The 19,337-nt window shown below is 57.1% G+C and overlaps 1 protein-coding gene across 3 annotated transcripts in view; it reads left to right on the top strand.

The window, feature by feature from the left end:
- Positions 1-4,316: 4,316 nt before the first annotated feature.
- The window catches only part of CNTN2 (contactin 2), a 33,699-nt gene continuing 18,678 nt past the window's right edge, over positions 4,317-19,337 (top strand). The window contains exons 1-5 of one of the 3 annotated variants that reach the window (XM_041774242.1): positions 4,317-4,623; positions 14,218-14,373; positions 18,556-18,700; positions 18,833-19,008; positions 19,175-19,270. In XM_041774242.1, the coding sequence (XP_041630176.1) occupies positions 4,392-4,623; positions 14,218-14,373; positions 18,556-18,700; positions 18,833-19,008; positions 19,175-19,270 (805 nt within the window). In that variant the 5' untranslated portion in view covers positions 4,317-4,391. The remainder of the gene's footprint in view (positions 4,624-14,217; positions 14,374-18,555; positions 18,701-18,832; positions 19,009-19,174; positions 19,271-19,337) is intronic. The other 2 variants (XM_041774240.1, XM_041774241.1) reach the window with 2 other exon arrangements.

Raw genomic sequence — 19,337 nt, 5'->3', positions numbered from 1 at the left:
CCCCTTCTGGCCCTCAAGCAGAATTAGGAAGGCAAGTGTAGACAGACCATTGAGACTCCCCTTCCAGCTCTGCTGCTCAGTCGCCAGCAGCTAGCTCCTCCTGGACCCCCACCGCCCCCAGCTAGGAAGATACTCCTCACCTCCTCTGTCTACCCAGGCCCAATCCCAGAGGCACACATTCACCCCCTCCCAGGACCCTCCCTCTGCACCTTCCCCCGCCCACCTGCCCAGCTGACCCGGGATGCAGTTACTCTGTACTCACAAACGCAACCCAGCCTGCAAGTTATTCACAGAGCCTGCCCTCTGCACTTGAGCAGTGTCCTGGGGGGAGGCGGGTGGCAAAGGGAGACATTCAGGAGATAAGCCCTACCTCGAGACACAGCACAATCCAGGGAACAATGATCAGTATTTAGTATGGTGCTTGGCACACAAGGAGCACTTTTAAAAATCATTGTGTTTAGGGGGGCACCCTGGGTGGCTCAGTAGGTTAAGTGGCCGACTCTTGATTTCAGTTCAGGTCAGGATCCTGAGGTCCTGGGATGGAGCCCCTGTGTCAGGCTGTGCGCTCAGTGAAGAATCTGCTTGAGGATTTCTCTCCCTCCTTCTCTGCCCCCTCCCTCTCCCCACTCAATCTCTCTCTTTCTCTAAAATAAGTCAATAAATCTTTAAAAATTTTATTGTGTTTAATCCACATGTCCTCACAACCATCCTAAGTAGGAATAGGATTATTCCCATTTTTACTGATGGGGAAGTGGGTTCTCAGAGCAATTAAGTGTCCTTCAACAATCAGCCCAGTGCCATCAGGCTAAGAGTGACAGAACTGAGACCCAGTCCAGTTCTTCTGAGTGCCAACCCAGAGCCGCCCCAACCATTGCTGCAGAGAAAGGCTCAGCTTCATAGAGGAACACCCTCGTGTTACAGATGGGGAGGCTGAGTCCCCGAGAGGCCCAAAGAGAGGTAATGACGTTTATTGAGCACCTACTATGTGCTTGGCACCATGCTAGATACCTCATCCATGAGTCAATGTTCATGTCAACTCAGTGAGGTTTATGTCTTAAGCCCCATTTTCCAGATGAGGAGCCTGGGGCTCTGAGGTGGTAAGTGGCTTGCCCTGGACCACAGAGCTCATAAGTAGCAGGACTACATGTCAAGCCACTCTGGTTGCAGAGCTTTGTCTGAGCTGCCTTGTCATCCTCCCTGAGAGCTGGGAAGGGTCGTGTCTGTCACCACTATCTGACTGCCTCCAGGAAAGTTACAGGTGCATTAAAGACAGACCAATCCTATGGCTCTTGAACCCCCACTGCTAAAGCAGAGATGCTGCTCCATAAACACACGATCTCCTGAGAGCTCTAGGAAAGGGTCTGAAACCAGTGGTAGAGATGCCTGCGGCTGGAGACGCCAGGCAAACCTAAGTGAGGTTTGGACTGATGAAGGAAGAGACCTATGCCGTCAGAACCCTGGGGCCCTGGCGGGGTCCCGGCTCCCTCCCTTCTTGTCCCCTAGGGCTGAGCCCCCAGCCCTTCCTTCCTTGACCATTTGGAGATACACTGGACTCCACTATTGATCCAGTGGAGGCATAAAGGGAAGGAGCAGATGGTCTAGGAAAGGTTGGGTGGCCCTCAAGATGCCTTCTGGGGGCTCCCCTTCCAGTGGCCACCATGTGTTTACAGGCAAATTAGTGACTCATTTGATTAGCCACCTGATCGTCTTTGGCTGGCCCTGCTCTGCCCCGTCTGGGGGTCCGTGGGGACGCAACTCAGGGATACGGTGTCCTGCTCTGGACTCCACGGAGACATATTGATTAGCCACAGATGCGAGATCTGCCCCCTACAGTCAACTGTAGGGAGGATTCCAGGATCCAGCAGACACTAAAAAAGAAGACACTGTCCTGTCACTGACTTTGCCCCCCAGCCCCAAAAGAAGGGGAGTAGCTGGTGGCCGGAGCACATGGCATAGTGATTGAACTACGGATGCTGGAAGCAGACCAGCAGCCTCTGCTTCTCCGCTTGTTCACTGTCTACTTTGAGCAGGTTCCTTAACCTCTCTGAGCATCATATGGGAAATGGGAACCATGATAGTAACACCTACCCCTTGGGGGGATAAGTCAGATGGAGCACTTAGCACACAGCTCCTGGCACATTGGAGACAATTGAACTATTGTTAAGACTGTATATAATAATCATGATACTGTGAAATACTTAAGTTATTACTAGACAAATTGATATCACCGGCAAAACTCGGCCTGGACCCCCAAATGTCTACCTTACTGTCTCCTCAGGAACAGGCGCACCTGAGAAGCTGGCAGTAAGATCCCCAGTAAGTCCCCAAATCTGTCAGTACCAGGCTCAGCTGAGAGCTTCAGACAGGCAAGGAGATGACTCTTTGGGAACTGTCTCCCACATCTAGATCTTGACTTAGTGAGGCCTCTTGCTTTAAGCACTTAGTTAAGTGCTCTTGCTGTGGCTGCCAGAGCCCCCTTGGGGTGGGGCAGGCGGGTGGCAGAGGAATCACGGAATTTGAGATCTGAGTCACCTGGGCTCATCTGATCGGGAGGGAACCGTGTCCTTTCCAAGCACCCAGCCCCCACGGCAAGGGCAGCAGCTGTCCTAAAATAGAGTCACAAAGACAGCTGTCTCAATCTAAAGCAATCACTGCGAACATTTCCAAACCCTGGGCCCCTGAGTCAGCCTGTCCCCTGGCCTGTCAGCCCCGTGGCCGCAGATGCTCCATCTCCTCTCTTGGTTGCTGCTTGGAGAGAAATTGAAGCCCTCCCTTCAGAGCCCAAGCTGACCTGCATGGCTTCAGAGGGCAAGGATCATCTGAGAAGCTTGGGGCTGACAGGCCAGCCCTAGGGAGACAGACAGACAGACAGACAAGGACAGTGCGAGCAGAGGCAAGAAAGGGAAAGATGTCCCAGAAGGAAAGGGATGCTCGGGAGCATCCTGAGTTCCCCAAAAACTGTCATCAGCACCATCAGATGTCTCTCCATCAGGAAAAAAGAGGACCCTGAGCTGGGAAAGCCCCTCAGAGTGGAGCTGAAGGACGGGAGGCCAGAGCAGATGGGCCCTGGGCAGGCATTCTGGCCTCGGAGTCTGGACAGCAGAAGCTTACCCCCTCCCGGGTCCTCTCCTTTTCCAGGACCCCTCCCTCAGCCCAGGTCTGTCTCTAACCCGCGGCGCCCCCCTCCACTCAGGAACACAGCACAGAGCTGGGCTCCAGGCCCGACAGGTATAACCATCTCCAACTCCGAAGCTGGCCTGGCCCTGCCAGCTGCTTCAGCATCTGGACCACTCACGAGCCTTGCCTATGTGAGCTGGACAGCAGGTGGAGCAGAGGGGAGCGAGACACAGTGACAGCCTGACAGGGCTGACTGCTGCTGCAGTGGCTGTCCCTCCACTTCCAGGCCCCAGCCTTCCTGGGCACACCCCCGCCCGCACGTGATAGGAACAGCAGAAGAGATGTGCCACTGACCTGGATGAGCACCGAGCATCTCAGAGCTGGCAGGAAACTTGGCCGTCTTTAACCCCTTCAGATTACCAGTGAGGCTCAGAGAGGGTAGGACACTTAGCCAAACACACACAGACAATCAGTAGCAGAGCCCAGACTACCCTTCCAGACATTCAGACCCTCAATCTAGTGAGCTCTTCATGACATCACACTGCTGGCTGATTAAAAATGGGCTTGGATCCATAAGTACTAATGTGGAAATCTGTCCAAGACCTATTACGTAGTTTAAAAATATTTTGCAAATCATGCTGTATTGTGGGATCTCGTTTTCGTAAAATAGTACTAGTAACCCACAAAATTATATACATGAAAATAATAAACCTGGGGGCACGTAAGTCAGATTTGTGAAGGGACTTTCACTGTATTTTTAAATTTCCTCTAGTGTGTGGATATTTTGACAGAGCCCAGTTACTTTTACAAGCTGGGGAAACAATAAAGGTGAACATGTGGCCCGGGCATAGGGGGGTGCCCCTCCATCCCTCTTGCCCCGCACAGCAAGCTGGAGGTTTCCTGGAGCGAGGGACCTCTGGGGGGCAGATGGGGGGAGAGGAGTTTGCCTCCGTGGATGTCCAGGGTTTGAGGAGCAAGAGCCACTTTCCTCTCCCTCCCCAGCAGCTCCGGGCTGGGCGGCGGGGGGCACGGGGGGGGGGGGCGGGGGGCAGGCCAGACAGCGCCCTGTGGCCCAGCGGCCCATGCATCATGGAAGACGCGGGCGCCCCGGCTCGCTCCCTGGTCCTTAAATGACAGCAAATGAGGTGAAGCCAGAAGGGTGGGGACGGGAAGGGGTGGGAGGGGGGCAGAAGGAAGCCATCTCGGCCCGAGCGTTGGCTGAGGACCGGAGCCAGCCAGTGAGCGGAGCCTGGGAGAGGGAGGAGCACATCTTGATGCAGAGATGCTGCAGTGGCTCCGGGCGCGCACACACACAAGCGCCCTCGCCCGCCACCGCCACCGCCACCGCCACCACGGCCGCCACCACCGCACCGGGCCAGCGGCGAGCGGCTGAGGCGAGCTGGGCAGGACGGGAGGGCGCCCCGCGGGCCGGCGGCCGGGCCGGCTCTGGCTCACCGCCTAGGGCGACGTCCACCTGCCCCAGCCACCACCCTTCCTTCACCCCAGGTAGGTGCCCGCGGCTTTTGTCCGCGGCCGGAGGGAGCCTGCGGGCGCTGCCGGGGCAGGGGCTCCAGCTCAGTCGCCCCGCAGCTCCGGAGGGGACGGGCAGGCGCAGGCCCGGAGCCCCGCGGCTGCGGCCAGTCCAACTCCTCAGCCAGCCCCTCGCTGGCCGCTGGCCGGACCAGGTCCCCTCCTCCCGGCCTACGGGGGTGGGTCCTGCAGGCCCGGCCGCAGACCCCTTGCCTTCCCCGCGGTGTCCGGGAATTCCTGCCGCGGCACCTGCCTGCGGGGAGGGCGGCAGCTCCCAGGCCTGCCCGCGCCCAGGGCCAGCCGGTCCGCGCCCCACACTCTGGCCGGCCCCCCAGGAGCCCCGGGTGGAATCAAGGCGGACTGTCCAGACTTGAGGTGGCCCTGAGTCTGTCTCTGCAGGGTGACCTCTTTTGCAAAGTCTTGCTTCAGTTAGGCAGAGGGGAAGCTGGGGAAGAGAGGGGAGAGTGGACCTCAAGTTTGGGCAAAGGCAGTCCAGAAGCAGGGACCTAAGGAGGAGACACTGAGGCAAGTCACATCCCAAAGGGTGAGAAACGGGGACCACCAGGGCTAAAATTCCTATTCTTCCCTTCTCGCCCCGCTCCCCGCCTCGCCTTCTCCTCAGATCCCTCCCTCCTCCGCCCTGGTGGGAGGGAAGGACTGGCATCAAGTTTGGCCGGCACCAAAAGAAAGGGGTCCCGATAGAAGGCGCAGGGCTCCATTTAGGGGGTCCAGAGAGAGAGAGAGAGAGCGATCCTCCTGCCCAACACCATGGGGCTCCCATCACCCACCCGAGAGATGGGGGAAGCAGCCCCAGCCCAAGTCCAGAGCCGAGTCCTGTTGCCTTCTCCAGGAGGGATTCCCAGGTGTGGGAAGCAAGAGACAGGGTGGGATGACACAGTGTCTGTGGAAGGGCACAATACCGGGCCACATGGGGACAAAGCCAGGACCCTTCAGCCACACAAGCCTGGGACCTCGGGGGAGGGGGTGGGGGGGAAGTTGTCAGTCAAGGCTCCCTGGAGGTTTGGGAATCCAGGTGTACCAGAGTGGGGTGCCCTGTGAGAAGGACAGGTCCGCTGATCCCCAAGTACCTGCCCTCAACGTTCCCGGTCTCCACAACCAGCCTGTGACTGTCAGACCCTATTGCCCTTCCTTTCAGCCAGGATTCCCTGGGCACCACCCCAAACTCGCTTCCCCTCTGTCCAGAGCGGGGCAGAGGAGGAACAGCCCACATGGCCCAGGCCCTCGGGGAGCTCCTGATCTTCCACTGGGTCGCAGCCTGGGGCTCATCTGCCCACTGTCCAGCCAAAGAGATGTTCTGTCCCCTTAGCCTCCTGTTGTGCCTCAGAGGGACCAGGTGAGCCAGTGGAGATGCAGGGCAGCAAAGAGTGGACCACCTGTAGGAGATGCAGGGGAGGGGGACCCCCGGCTCCTGAGGGTGGAGCAGGGAAATGGTGCCCTGACTCCTGGCCTGGGGAGGAGGACTGCTGCCCCCAACCTGAGAGAGACAGAAAGCATCCAAGCCCCTCCCCCGGGTGCCCCACCAGTTAACCCCTTTATAGCCTGGCAGTGGAACCAGTCAAGCAAGCTTTTTGCTACAAGGTCAAAGTTACTTCTAATTTCCCCTGGGATCTAGCGGGCAAGAGAGAGGCAGGAGGTGAGACAGATGGGAAGGGGGCATCAGAGTCATGTAAGGTTCCCCTGTCCTTCTGGAGCTCCCCAGCAGGGAGGGAAGCAGAGACCCCCAGGTGGATGGGTGCCTGGAGATGGGTGCCCTGCTCTCTTGACTCTCTTACTCTCCCTTCTCATTTATCTTCTACTCCTCATCTGGCCAAGCTCTGCCTTCACACTCCCTGCCCCACCAGCCTTAGCCCTCAACCTCCCTTCACACCATCGCCCCTGCCAGATTTCACTCCTTATGCAACTCCATTCCAGCACCTTCTCTGCCAGCAGTTGTTCAAATAGAGACACGTGTAGGATGGGCCTGTGTTCAACGGGATGGTGGTACATATTGTCTCTGACTGACTGAATTCAGTTCTCAGGAGAGAGCTCACAGAAGGTGGTATCCCCAGGGCACCCTCTCTGACCCTCGGGGCCAGGAGGGGAGTGCACGTTGGGGGTGCACTGGAGGATGTATGGGTCCTATCCCTGCCCCCTGCACCCACAAGCCAAATGCTTGTGAGAAAGCATCTCTCCAACATGAGAGTGGGTGGTATTTGTAATCTGGGGGAGATTCCTAGGGCAGAACCAGGGGGCTGAGCAAGAGGCGGGCAATACACAAGGAAAGAAGAACCAGAGCAAAGGAAATCCCAGGGAAGCAGGAGGGATTGAAGTTACAAACACTTCCTAACCCAGAAGATGAGCCATGAGGAGGTGGGGCAATCTCTTCTCTGGTGACACTTCTTTTTTTTTTTCTTTTTTTTAAAGATTTAATTAATTTATTTGAGAGATAGAACAGGAGCAGGGGGGAGAGGCAGAGGGAGAGGGAGAGGCAGGCTCCCCGCTGAGTAGGGAGCCTGGTGTGGGGCTCCATTCTGAGACTCCAGGATCATGTCCTGAGCTGAAGGCAGGTGCTAAACCAACTGAGCCACCCAGGCACCTCTCTCCAGTGACTCTTTTTTTTTTTTTTTAAGATTTTATTTATTTATTTATTTATTTATTTATTTATTTATTTATTTATTTATTTATTCATGAGAGACACAGAGGGAGAAGCAGGCTCCTCACAGGGAACCCGATGTGGGACTCAATCCCCGGACTCAGGATAACACCCTCTCCAGTGACTCTTAAGAGGGTCTGAGAACTGGGATCTGGTCCATGGCCAGACAGCCCTGTCTGGAGGCAGAGGTGGGGTGGACCGCCCAGTAAATTCCTTTTAGCCTCAGGTTATGCTCTTTCAAAAGGGGGTGACTCACAAGAAGACATTCTTTTCATTCCCTCCTGCAGACCAGCCACCTCTCATTTTTCTGAACCCTCTAATCTAGGCCAACCTCCCTGACTTGCCTCACAGGGGGTTTTGCTAACCTGGAACATTCATGGGAACTTCCATGGGGTCTGTGCCCTGGTGGTGACCATCTTGGAGTAGAGAAGTCCTGCCTCACAGGGGGTTTTGCTAACCTGGAACATTCATGGGAACTTCCATGGGGTCTGTGCCCTGGTGGTGACCATCTTGGAGTAGAGAAGTCCTTTCTTTGGTTTAATCAGTTCTCTTGCTATGAAATGAACCCATGTTTCCATGTTTACTAGAAGAAGATGCGAAGGAGTAATGCTCTCACCCAAACTGAGCACCCTCTGCCCCAGGACAGGTGCAGACCCAAGTGCACCTCAGCACCCTTCGCATCTAAGGAGCCTCACCCCTGCCCTGCAGCCATCTAGAGAACATGCTGGATCTCCTCCAGACCTGGCCCACATCCTCTCAATATCTGCTGGCCTCCTAGACCAAGAGGCCCCCATCCTGTGTTTGGTGAGAGGACAGCCATCCTGCAGTGCAGTCCAAGAGACACAGTTAATCTGGGCCCCCAAGCAGAGACTGGCCTGAGGGGCGGAACAGGTTCAACACCCACCCCCAGGCTTGGCTCTGAGCCAGCCTACAGGAAACCATCCGGGAGGTGAGGGGAGTCTCCCCTCTGCAGAGATTAGGGGACATATAGATATTGGTCCATTAACTTTATCCTAATGTGGTTCTTTAGAGCTGAGTTAAAACAATCGTCCTTACTCCTGGCGTCTCAAAAAGACACGGTCCCTCCAAAACCCTCACTCAACCTGTCTGGCTCCATACTGACAGTCGAGTAGGGAAAATTTGGGTTGGGGTGGAGGTTGCCCCTTATGCCGAGCTCCTCCCAGGAGGACACAAGGCTCCCTCTTCTCCCACTCCCCACTTTGAGGGGTCTTTCCAGAGGAGAAGGCCAGGGCAGGAAAGTCAGAGACTCCAGGCTGCAGATGATGGGCCAGACTCCTCTGGTGCTAAAAGCTCAGACAAATGTGTGAGTGTGGGGGTCACAGCTCTCCCCACAGGCCACAGCAGTACCACGGGTGGTGCCTCAGAATCAGCTGCCAGTACAAAGAACCTGCAGAGAACACTGGAGGGAGGGAGCATACAGAGCAGGCTGGGGAGAGACCCAGCTGTGCAGCAACCCCCACACCCCTCACCCCCGCCCCCGTCCTGACCCAGTCCTTGTCCCCCACTGGGGACTCACAAGGTCCCTATGCCACCCAAATCTGTCCTAATGACCTCCTCCATCTCAGGGCACCAGCTTTTCCCACTGAGTCCCTTCCCCCACAGCTCCCTTCCCCCACCAGCTCCTACCCTGCCTGGCTTGGGGCCCCACCAGGCCACTGCAGACCCCTACCATTCCAGAGAGGGTGGAATGACTCAGACCTTCCTGAAGGACAGTGCTCCTATCCCAGGTGGCAATTCCTTTCCTAGGCAAGGTCTCCCTCCTATCCTGGACCCTGCGGGCATGAAGTGGGGGTGCGTGAGGAGAGGGCCCTGATGGGAGCACCCATGTGCTCATCCTCACCAGAGTCTCTCCTTTTTTTTTTTTTTTTTTTAAGATTTGTTTATTTATTTATTCATGAAAGACACAGAGAGAGGGAGAGACACAGGCAGAGGGAGAAGCAGACTCCCTGCAGGGAGCCCGATGTGGGACTCAATCCAAGAACACTGGGATTACGCCCTGAGCTAAAGGCAGACACTCAAACACTGAGCCCCCCAGGTGTCCTGAACACATGCCTTCTGGGTGTGACTCTGCGTGTTCCTGCACCCTTGTCCGGGGTGGCGTGCTTGCTGGTGCTGCCCTGGGCCTGCTGTGCATGTGGGGCATGGGGGAGGAAGGCACCTGCTCAGGGAGACTGTGGGAATCTCAGGGTCCTAACCATCTGTAAGTGCAGCCTGAATGCCATGACTGTGTGACAGTGAGTCCGACTTGGGCAATGCCTGTGGGCACACATGTGTGTGAGTCCCTCGGTGTGCTGGAGCCTCTGCAAGGCCTCTCAATAGTAAGATCTGATCTTTTCTGAGTGCACACCATGGGCCAGGCATGCTGCTGACCTTTCAAGGGTCCGTTCTCCTCCCCGTTTTGCAGGTGGAAGACTGAGGCTCCGGGAGGGTGAGTAAGGAATGTAAGAGCTAGGGTTATGCTAGTTAGTCACGGACTAGCGTTACTCTAGTCAGTAAGGGCCAGGCTGGTTGGCACAAGAGCCCACTGTTAACCACTGTGCCGCGCTGCAGGAGGGAGGATGGCGGATGGCCTCAAAGGCTCCTGCAAGGCTTCTGGGCTTATAATAAGCCACTTCGTCTCTGCCCTCAACTGGGCTCCAAACTCCCCCTTGTCCTACCACCACCCATCTGAAAGTCGCCAAAGCCCTCAATACTCAAATCTCTGTTATCCAGAGGAAAGAGTGACTGAGTCAGGGCTGGGAGCTGGGTGTCCCAAGTGGCACAGCATCCAGGGAGAGTGCATCTGTCCTTTCCTGCCTGGTTCTGTGCAGGGGGGGGGGGTGTCCTCAGCCCAGAAACCCCTCCCGTGTGCTGGAGCCCGGCTCACAGCTTTCCACTCGGCAGCTGTCCCCCAAGCCCTTTGTTTCTTATGCCCAACGATTCAGCCCACTACCCCTGGCACCCCTGAACCCCCAGGCAGCCCATCCCCCCACGTGCTGGTGCTGCACAGGACCAGCCCCTGATGGTGCCAGCCTGCAGCCACCAGTGCCAGCCTGCAGCCACCCGTGCCAGCCTGCGCCCCTGCTCCAGGGCAGCTGGCCTGGGCCAGGCTTGGCTGGCTCAGGGCTCGGAGGGCCAGCTCTGGGCCTGGCCTGGCTCCACTTTTGCCTTGCTCCCAACAAAAAGGCCTCCTCTGTCCTGGATATTCTAGAATGTGTCATGGAGCAGATGGCATAGGGAAATGACCGGGCCACACTTAGCTGGTCGGGAAGCTCTGCAAGGGCAGTGCTTTCATCGCCATCTCCCCAGTGCTCAGCACAATGCCTGGCACCTGGTGATAAGCACTGTAAGGGAGAGGGATGTGGGGCAACACTGGATGCCAGTGATGGATGCCTCACCTTCAGGGAGATGATAAGCTCAAACTATGACCCAGGCAGCATGTGTGAGTGTGTGTGTGTATGTGTTCACACAAGGCTTTGGCACACAGTGGAGTCCATGTGCATCTGATTGGGCTGACTGGTCTCTGATACTCTCCAAAGGCAACCCCAGGAGCTCCTCGACTCCAGCCCCGCCCCAATCCGTGTCCCTTCTGAGGCAAGTCTCAGCCCCCAGGGGGTGCCCGGGGCCCCTGGGCCCAGGTGATGTGGGATTATATCATTCATGACATGTGGTATGTCCCGGTAAAATGGTATGTCGACGGTAAGAGCTACAGGTCATTCTGACCACAGTGGGTGAGAAGTGCTCCAGGGTGAATGATCCTCCTGGTGGATCACAGAGAAGCAAGGCAGGAACTGGGTTGTCATGCCCTGTGCGGGGACATACCACACACACACACACACACACACACACACACATGCAGACTCACACACAAACACCAGACACCCCCACACAGACATAAACACATGCGTATCCACGGAGGTACAAAGACCAGACCACACGTATACACAGGGACATACGGACACAGCACATAGAGGCAAATAAACATTGCACACCTGTGAATGCACGCACATGCCGGTTCACACACACGCACACACCCCCGCTCTCGCCAGCACTGCTAAGTGGGCAGCAGCAGACTCCTGCCCGGAGGCCCGGCCCCAGCCCCCTTGGTCATCTGTTTCTGCTTTGCTCTGGCACACTCGGCTCCTCCCCGCGCCCGCCCTGCCCCCTCGCTGAGCTCCCAGGACTGGCAGACAAAGGGCAGGAAGCAAACGGTGATCGAGCACCTTCTCTGTGCCCGACTCCAGGGCGTGCTGCACCAGCCCCGAGGGGCGTTTTCAAACTTTCTGGAGCTACGACACCCTTTGTTCAAAGGGAACTTGTGGAGGTAAAGCAGATACAGGAGGACCTGCTCTGGCTGAGTGGGGAGGGGATCAGGACCCGCATCCTCTCTCCATTCCCCCACCTGAACCGTGACCCCCAGGCAAGTGCAAACAGCCCCGGACTTCCTGAAGGGCGCTCCATTACCTCATTTCCCAGTCAGAACTGCTCTGTAAAGTAAGTGTGACCATGTCCACCTCGTAGATGAGAAAACCGAGCTTCACCGGGAGGCATAACGTGTCCAGGCTCACGAAGCTGTGAGGAGATGAAGCATGTCACTGCCTCCTGTCTGTGGATTCCCAAGCCTGCATGGTTAGCAGTGTCTCTGTGGCTCCCTATCAGGAGGACGGCTCCCTGTGTTTGTATAGCATCCAGGACCATCCTTCTAGAGTCTTCCATGACTAGCCACCCTGAGACCTGAGTGTGTGTGTGTGTGTGTGTGTGTGTGAAAAGGTGTGTGAGTGTGCATGTGAAGGTGTGTGGGGAGGAGAGTGGGAATATGTGTGAAAGTGTGTAAAATGGCTGAGAAAGCATGTGAGATGGAGGCAGAGTGTTGGTGTACATGTATGTGAGAGTGTGTACAAGAGAGTTTGTGCCTGTGAGTATATGAGAGAGTGTGTGAGAGTGTGCTCAAGTTGGCCCTGGGGCAGCCTTAGAGCTGAATCAGCTCTACAGTGAGTGGGGGAGTGTGACAGTGTGTGTCCACTGGCTGCTGGAGGATCTGGCCACAGCTGCTCTCCAGCAGTTAAATGTGACACAGGAGTCACACCTGTTGGTCCCAGGGCACTTTGCGAGGCACCGTGATGCCAAGATTAAGGAGCCAGTCTCTGCCCTCGGGGAGCTCACAAGCTTCCAGGGGAGGCAGATGCACCCCCAGGGGCAGGTGCTAGGGGTCTAGTCAAGAACAGAGCTGAAGTCTAACTTTGTGCCTGTGGGGGCATCTGAGGGGCTTCCTGGCAGGTGTGGAATTTCTGGATTCAAGTCTAGAAAGTGGCAAGGATAGAGAGGGATGCATGGTCGTGGAGAGGCAGCACCCGGGCCCCTTCCTGACAAAGGGAAGTGGCTATGAGGCCAGGGTAGGGCCAGAGGAGGGAGTGCCATGTGGTCAACACCACTCCCCCACCCTCACTCCCACTGACACCCAGCTTCTCAGCCCACAGCCTCCATGACCACCCTGGAGCCAGTCCTCCCCCTCCCTCCCACACCTCCTTCAGGTGCCAGCATGGCTGTTTAGGAGGCAGAGAAAGGTTGTGGGTGGCCAGATGTTGAGGTCTAAAAGGGTTTGGGAGCCCTTTCTTTCCAAAGGAATAGAGCACGAAGGGAGATGGGGAGATCTTGGGCTTGCATTGGTCTTCAAACCCTGCCCTGGCCCTGATGGCAGACTCTTAAGTCATCTGCAGCCTGCCACCCCCCACTCCCCCTATCCAGGGGACAGCATTCCCAGGCCCTCAGCCACCCTGCACTTTCTGGGAGCACTGCAGTCTTAGAGCTGGAAGGGACCTTAGAGCACCCATTTTACAGATGAGGAGACTCGGACCGGGAGATGGTGTGGGTCTTGCCACCAGGTAGTTGAAGAGCCCCCAGCCAGGCTCTTTCCCCAGTCTCAGCCCCTTCCCCCTTTTCAGGCCTCTGGAAAGGTGCAGGGCAGAGAAGCAGAATCTGCATCTGGGTTGGCAGCTCTGACAGGAAGCCTTAGGAGACCTAGTGACCCAGACTCCCTCTAAAACCCAAAAGCAGACCCCTGAGATTCCACACTACCCCCAGAACTCTTCCTGGCCCTGCTCACCCCTCTCAGGATGAGGCCCATCCCTCCTCCTCCTTGTGTGGGGGGAGCTCTGATTGCTCTGGGTACCCCTACCCAGGGAACAGATTGTCCAGAGCTCCAGGGTTTAACCATGTCTCTGTATGAGAGGAAGGCTCCTCTGGGAGCCATGTTAACCCTTTGATCCTAGAAGGTCCTCCCAGCTGGGGAGCATTGCTGATGGGGCCAAGGCTATGGCTTCACAATGCACAGCACATAAGGGCCTCACCTGGGGACCCAGGTGAGAGGGTATGAATGAACCAGTGAGACTCCTCCTCCCTGCTAGAAAACCGAGGAAGACACTGAGACACTTAATGGGCTCCCAGAGGGGCTTACAGTGCCCCACCCAGGCCACTGTGGGGGAGGGGCCGGGGACATTGGGCCCCAAGCACTGGTGGAGGAAGATGTTCCCCACATGCAAGTATGGCCCTGCTCTCTTCTGAACCCCACAGCAAGAGCTATTACCCAGTGAGGGGCAGGTGGGTTCTTGCCTCCCAATTAGCCACTGCTCTCACTTCCTGAGCAAACCCCTGCTGGCTGCAGGGGAGGGGGGGCGCAGCCCGTGCAGGGGAGAGCCAGACTCCCAGGGGGCCCCTAGTAGGCACTCAGCCGGGAAGAGCTCCTCGGTAACAGCCAAGCCCCTTCCCCTGGGCAGGATGAGTGCAGAGCAAGGAGCAATTCTGGCCTCTCCCCAGGCTGGAGTAAAAGCACTGCCTGCCCGGGAGGGAGCCGGGAGGGAGTAGGGAGGGGCGCTCCTCACTCATCGGCTCAGAGTCTTCCCCATCCTCTGCTTCCCTAGGTCCTTCTCAGCCTCCAGCTGGACTCTCACCACGCTGGGCTGAGCCGCCTCTCCTCTGCTCCCCATCACTGCCCAGAACGCCCACCATGGGGACACCCACCAGGAGGAAGGCACACCTGCTGCTGCTGGTCGCTGTGGTCCTTGTCTCCTCTCCAGGTAAGGCGGTTCGTCTGGGCTCCAAAGCCCAGCAGGATGATTATATTGCTCTATCACTGCTATTATTTTAGTGATGACTTCAGAAATCATGGACTCTGCGTTGCTATGGCACTTAGATTTCTGAGGCCATTTCCTTGCTAAAATTTCCCCATTTGTGGATCATACCTTCCCTTCGGGGTTAGAAGGAATGAGGCTCCACCATACTATCACATGAAAGAAGCATGATCCAGAGAGGGTGTGTGGCTTGCCTTGGGTCACACAGCAAGATTATGGCACAATCGAATGTCCGTGATGCTGGCCTTGAGCTGCAGCCCCTGGAGCTGTGCTGTCCAGTACGGCACCCAATAGCCACATGGGATGATTAAAACTGAGATTAAATTGAATTTTAAAATTAATTCTTCGGTTGTAAAAGCCACATTTCAAGGGCTAATCACTACATTGGGTAGCACAGATTACAGGACATTTCTGTCATCACAGAAAGTTCTATTGGATCATACTGCTGTAGCAACCTCCACATGAGGAGACAGAGGTCAGTACCACAAAACTCCAGGGCTCCCAGGGGCCATGCTGTGGCCTGGCAAACAGACCAAGTGCAGGACCTGAGAAGAGATGAGAAAGAGGCAGGTGGCTGAGGCAGAAGGCCAGAGGGACCAAGCAAAAGTTCTCATGCCAGGAGTGCCTCGAGGTAGGGAGAGTGGAGGAGGGAGGCAGAAGGGGGGTGGGGAGCAGCCCAGGCCCAGACCTGGGCTGGTGGCCTCTGCAGAGCGAGCCAGGAAGGAGGTGCCTGGAGCCCCAGCCCGCTCAAGCACTGCAGGAGGTCCCCCACTGCCTGCTGCTGCTCTGAGGGGCCCCTTGGGACCACAGCGTGGCCTCTCTGCCCTGACCCCCAGCCCAGACCAATAGACACTTCTTTTCTCCTTAAAGATCTCCATGGGAGAAAGAGCACCCATCCACCACCACCCTTCCCGAGTTCCAGCCACCTCTCCTCCACCTCCCCTCCACCCACCCCCTGCAAGGCCGCAGCCCGCTGGGCACATTTTAGGTTCTCCATCCTTCTAACCGTCTAACCGTCTCACCCGGGGAGGACTCCACTGGCATGCTTTCCGATGCTCTCATTACCTCCTAACTGCCTCTCCATCCTGCACCCACATCAGTGAGGCTGCCCGAGCCTCCTGGCTCCCCCACCCCCAGGCCTGGCTACCTGTGTCAGGGCCCGGCAGGCCAGCAGAGCCCCAGCTGCACACAGCCGCCCCACAGAGAGCATGCAGAGGCACCTCCGCAGGACCTCAGACCAGGACCACATCATCTGAGGCAGGCGGTGTGGGCAGGAGCAGGGCTTTTAGACCCAGAGATGCAGGAAGGCCCAGGGAGAGGGGACCTGGTTGGCCACATTCCTGAGTTCCAGAGACACAAGTGGAACCGCCCACCACTTGTTCTTATCCCCACACCCCCCACCAGAAAGGTGTTTCAGCTCTGGGCTCACCTCACTAACCTATCCTGGAGAAGCAGCCTAGGGTCCCTGCCACCCAGGCAAGGAAAGGCAGCGAGGGTGCTCCTCCACATTCTCGTCTCTCTAGCCCCTTCCCCTGAAGCCTCCAGCTGCCCATGGTTAGAGGATCAGAGTTGCCAGAACAGGGGGTCAGAATCAGAGAGGATGTAGGACAGGGGCAGCAAGGAGGGGTGGCCTTGCTCAGGAGCTCATGCGAGTGTGTGTGTGTGTGTGTGTGTGTGTGTGTGTGTGTGTTCAGTGGGCATGACTGCAGCCTCAGAGGAAGGTGTGGGGTGAATGTGAGTGTGTTTGTGGATGTTTAAGAGGGTGGCAATGCCAGCGAGTTGTTGCATGGATCGGGTGCTACATGCGGGGGGATGACAGATGTGCACGGAAAGCCTTCCAGCAAGAGCGATGGCTCCTGGCCCCAGCTGCCCTTGGGGATGCCCACGCGGCATCCTGATGCACCACCTCAAGGGTGCGGTGGGGGCCTCTGGTGGCTCTGGCGGGAACCCAGGCGAAGAATCGTGGCCACTGTGGCTGAGGACACTGGCTATGGGTGAGGCTGGCCAGGGTCCAGATCCTTCGATCTGCTTCTCCCCATGCTGTGATTTGAGGCAAGTTATTGAACTTTCCTACATCTCAGTTTCCACATTAGGGAAATGAGGGAATGGCGGTGCCTTCCTGTAAAGAGGTTAGGAGAAGAGGTATGGAGCCTGGCATCCCACAAAGAGTAAGTGCTCAATAAATAGCACCTGTTTTATTAGGATGACTGCGTGAATGTGTATAAATAAGCACATGCGGACATTTGTAGCTGAATGTGCATGGGAACAGATGTGTGCATAAATGTGTATCTGACTACAGGAGTAGCTTATGGGGGGGATGTGTGCGTAAAGGAAGCATGTGTAGGTGACGGTATGGATATTGCACTGAGGGCGCCTACGTGGCTGAGAACAGAGGACAAAGCTTCTGCAGGAAGCAAACCAGTCCAGTCGTAGAGGCTCTGTGTGCCCCAGGCCCACTCCCCTGCCCCCCACCCTCCCCACAGAGTTACTGGAAGCGGCTATTATATAAGGTGGTTCCCAGCAGCCTGGCTGCCCCCACCCCACCCCCCTCCAGTCCTGGCAGTCCCAGCTGGGGCAGGAGTCCCTACCCTCCACCACTATCATTAACTTGGGATTAAGCAGGGCTCTCCAGCCGAGATGATGCTGGCGCCATCCATCGCCACCTCTGAGGCCTGGGGCGGCAGCAAGGGCTAGTGATGGGTAGTGGGGAGGGCGATGGGGGATGCCATTTCAGGGAGTCCTGCCTCCTTCCTCATTCTGAGAGATGCTTAACAGCTGCCCTCGTTCCCCGGGGTCCAGGGCTGGGCCTCAGCTGTGATGTGTACCTCCCACCCCTGGAACAGGGCTGACAGCTGGATGCGTTGGGAGAAGAGGCACAAACTGGTTAATGGGGACCCCACCTCCCACAACCCACCAAGGAAGGCCTGAAATCAGCTGCATTGAGGGGTAGGAGCCAATTAGGGGTGGCCCTGCTCCTGACTGCCACCACAAAGGCAAAACCTGACCGGCCCTGTGCATCAGTGAACAGAGACTCCTCCCTACCCCCATGGGAAAGCCAGGTGTGAAACACTTCCCTCTGTGCCTCAGTGTCCCCTGCCCTGGTGAGACTGAACAATGGTGCATGGAGGAAGAGGCTTCCACCCTGGGAGGGGGCCTGACATGAAAACTCCATTTGCACAAGTAATACCCATTTGCTCAGCAAACTTAGGAGATCTTGGTCTAGGCCTGCGTGTGCCACAGACTTGCCTGGTGACCACGAGCAATGTCATTCCATTTCCTGGGCCTCTCTTTCTCAACCTGTCACACTGGAATTGTACACAAATGCCCCTAAAGCAACTTGCACACCCTCCCCCCACCATCAAGCCTTCCCTCTTCCCCTATCCTCCACCCCACCCCATGCTTGGGTCCCACAGAGATTCTCAGATCATACGCCCTGTGCCAGACTGAACCCTCCTACAGAGCCTGGGAGATGAGCTCATAGTCTTTCCATTTCACAGGTGAAGATGTTGAGGCTCAGAAGGGCTCTGTAACAGCTATTAAAGGGCCAAAGGCTGAAGCGCTTGCTGTCAGCCCAGAAGGAGCATCAGGTCCCCGGGACACACGTCCTCTCTCTGCCTCTCTAGCCCGTGACTTCCCAGGCCTCTCACACCCTGCAGATGGGCTGCTTCCACCCCGAGGGCCCCTGCCTCTATAACTTCAGCTGCTTTTACAGCTCTCACCACCTTGTCCTGTCCCTCCCTGGACTGCAGGCCCCTTGAGGAAGAAGGACCGTGTCTCATTCATTTTTGCAACACAGTCTAGCCCAGTGCCAGGTGTACTGCGCTGGGTGCTCAGGTGCTCAGTACCTGAGTGTAGGATGGGTAATTGACTCAACTAACCTTGGCCACCCGGGGCCTACCCCACCTGCTGAAATTCAAGTTCTAATCAATAAAAATTAGATAAAATTTAAACTTGGGTTCCTCAGTTGCACTCGCCACACTTCAAGGCCTTGAGAGCACGTGGCTCGCGGCTACAGTATCGGTCAGCGCAGAGAACGGAATCTTTCCATCAGGGCAGAGCGTTCGCTTCGATGGCACGGCCCTCGTGGGGCCTGGACCCTGAGGCCTCTGCTCTTGCCCCCATCCACAGCTCGCAGTTCACCCCGGGGATCCCCAACCACCTTTGGGCCGGTCTTTGAAGATCAGCCCCTTGGTCTGCTGTTCCCAGAGGAATCCACCGAGGAGAAGGTGACACTGGCATGCCGCGCCCGGGCCAGCCCTCCAGCTACCTACAGGTGAGAGCCCCGTGACGGGTGCCGTGGTGGGTGCCGGAGGCCCTGGGCAGCCCCTCGTCACAGCGGCCTGTCCCCAGGCTGGGTGCAGCCAAGCGGGACTCAGGAGTTCCCCTCCTTAACCCCCCGCTGCAGGTGGAAAATGAATGGCACAGAGATGAAACTGGCACCAGGTTCTCGCCACCAGCTGGTGGGGGGCAACCTGGTCATCCTGAACCCCAGCAAGGCGCAGGATGCCGGCGTCTACCAGTGCCTGGCCTCCAACCCCGTGGGCACTGTTGTCAGCAGGGAGGCTGTCCTCCGCTTTGGCTGTGAGACCCATGGAGGGGCGGGGGAGGGGGGCAGGATGCTTCAGGGAGGGGCACAGGGCCTGGGAAGGGTGTCCGGCAAGGGCAGGGGATCACTCCCGTGGCGGCTAAACTGGGGAGCGCCCCCCTGCTTGGAGGGCTGTGCCCGAGCCCTCGTCCTTCCCTCCAGTTCTGCAGGAGTTCTCCAAGGAGGAACGAGACCCCGTGAAAACCCACGAAGGCTGGGGCGTGATGTTGCCCTGTAACCCGCCCGCCCACTACCCAGGTACACAGGGCACAGGCCGGCCGGTCCCTCGGGGATGGAGTCAAGGGCTGCGGGCAAGCCCAGGTCC

This window comes from Vulpes lagopus, chromosome 11 (genome assembly GCF_018345385.1).
Source record: "Vulpes lagopus strain Blue_001 chromosome 11, ASM1834538v1, whole genome shotgun sequence".
NCBI classification, from domain to species: Eukaryota; Metazoa; Chordata; class Mammalia; order Carnivora; family Canidae; genus Vulpes; species Vulpes lagopus.
This window is presented reverse-complemented; position numbering and strand designations above follow the sequence as displayed.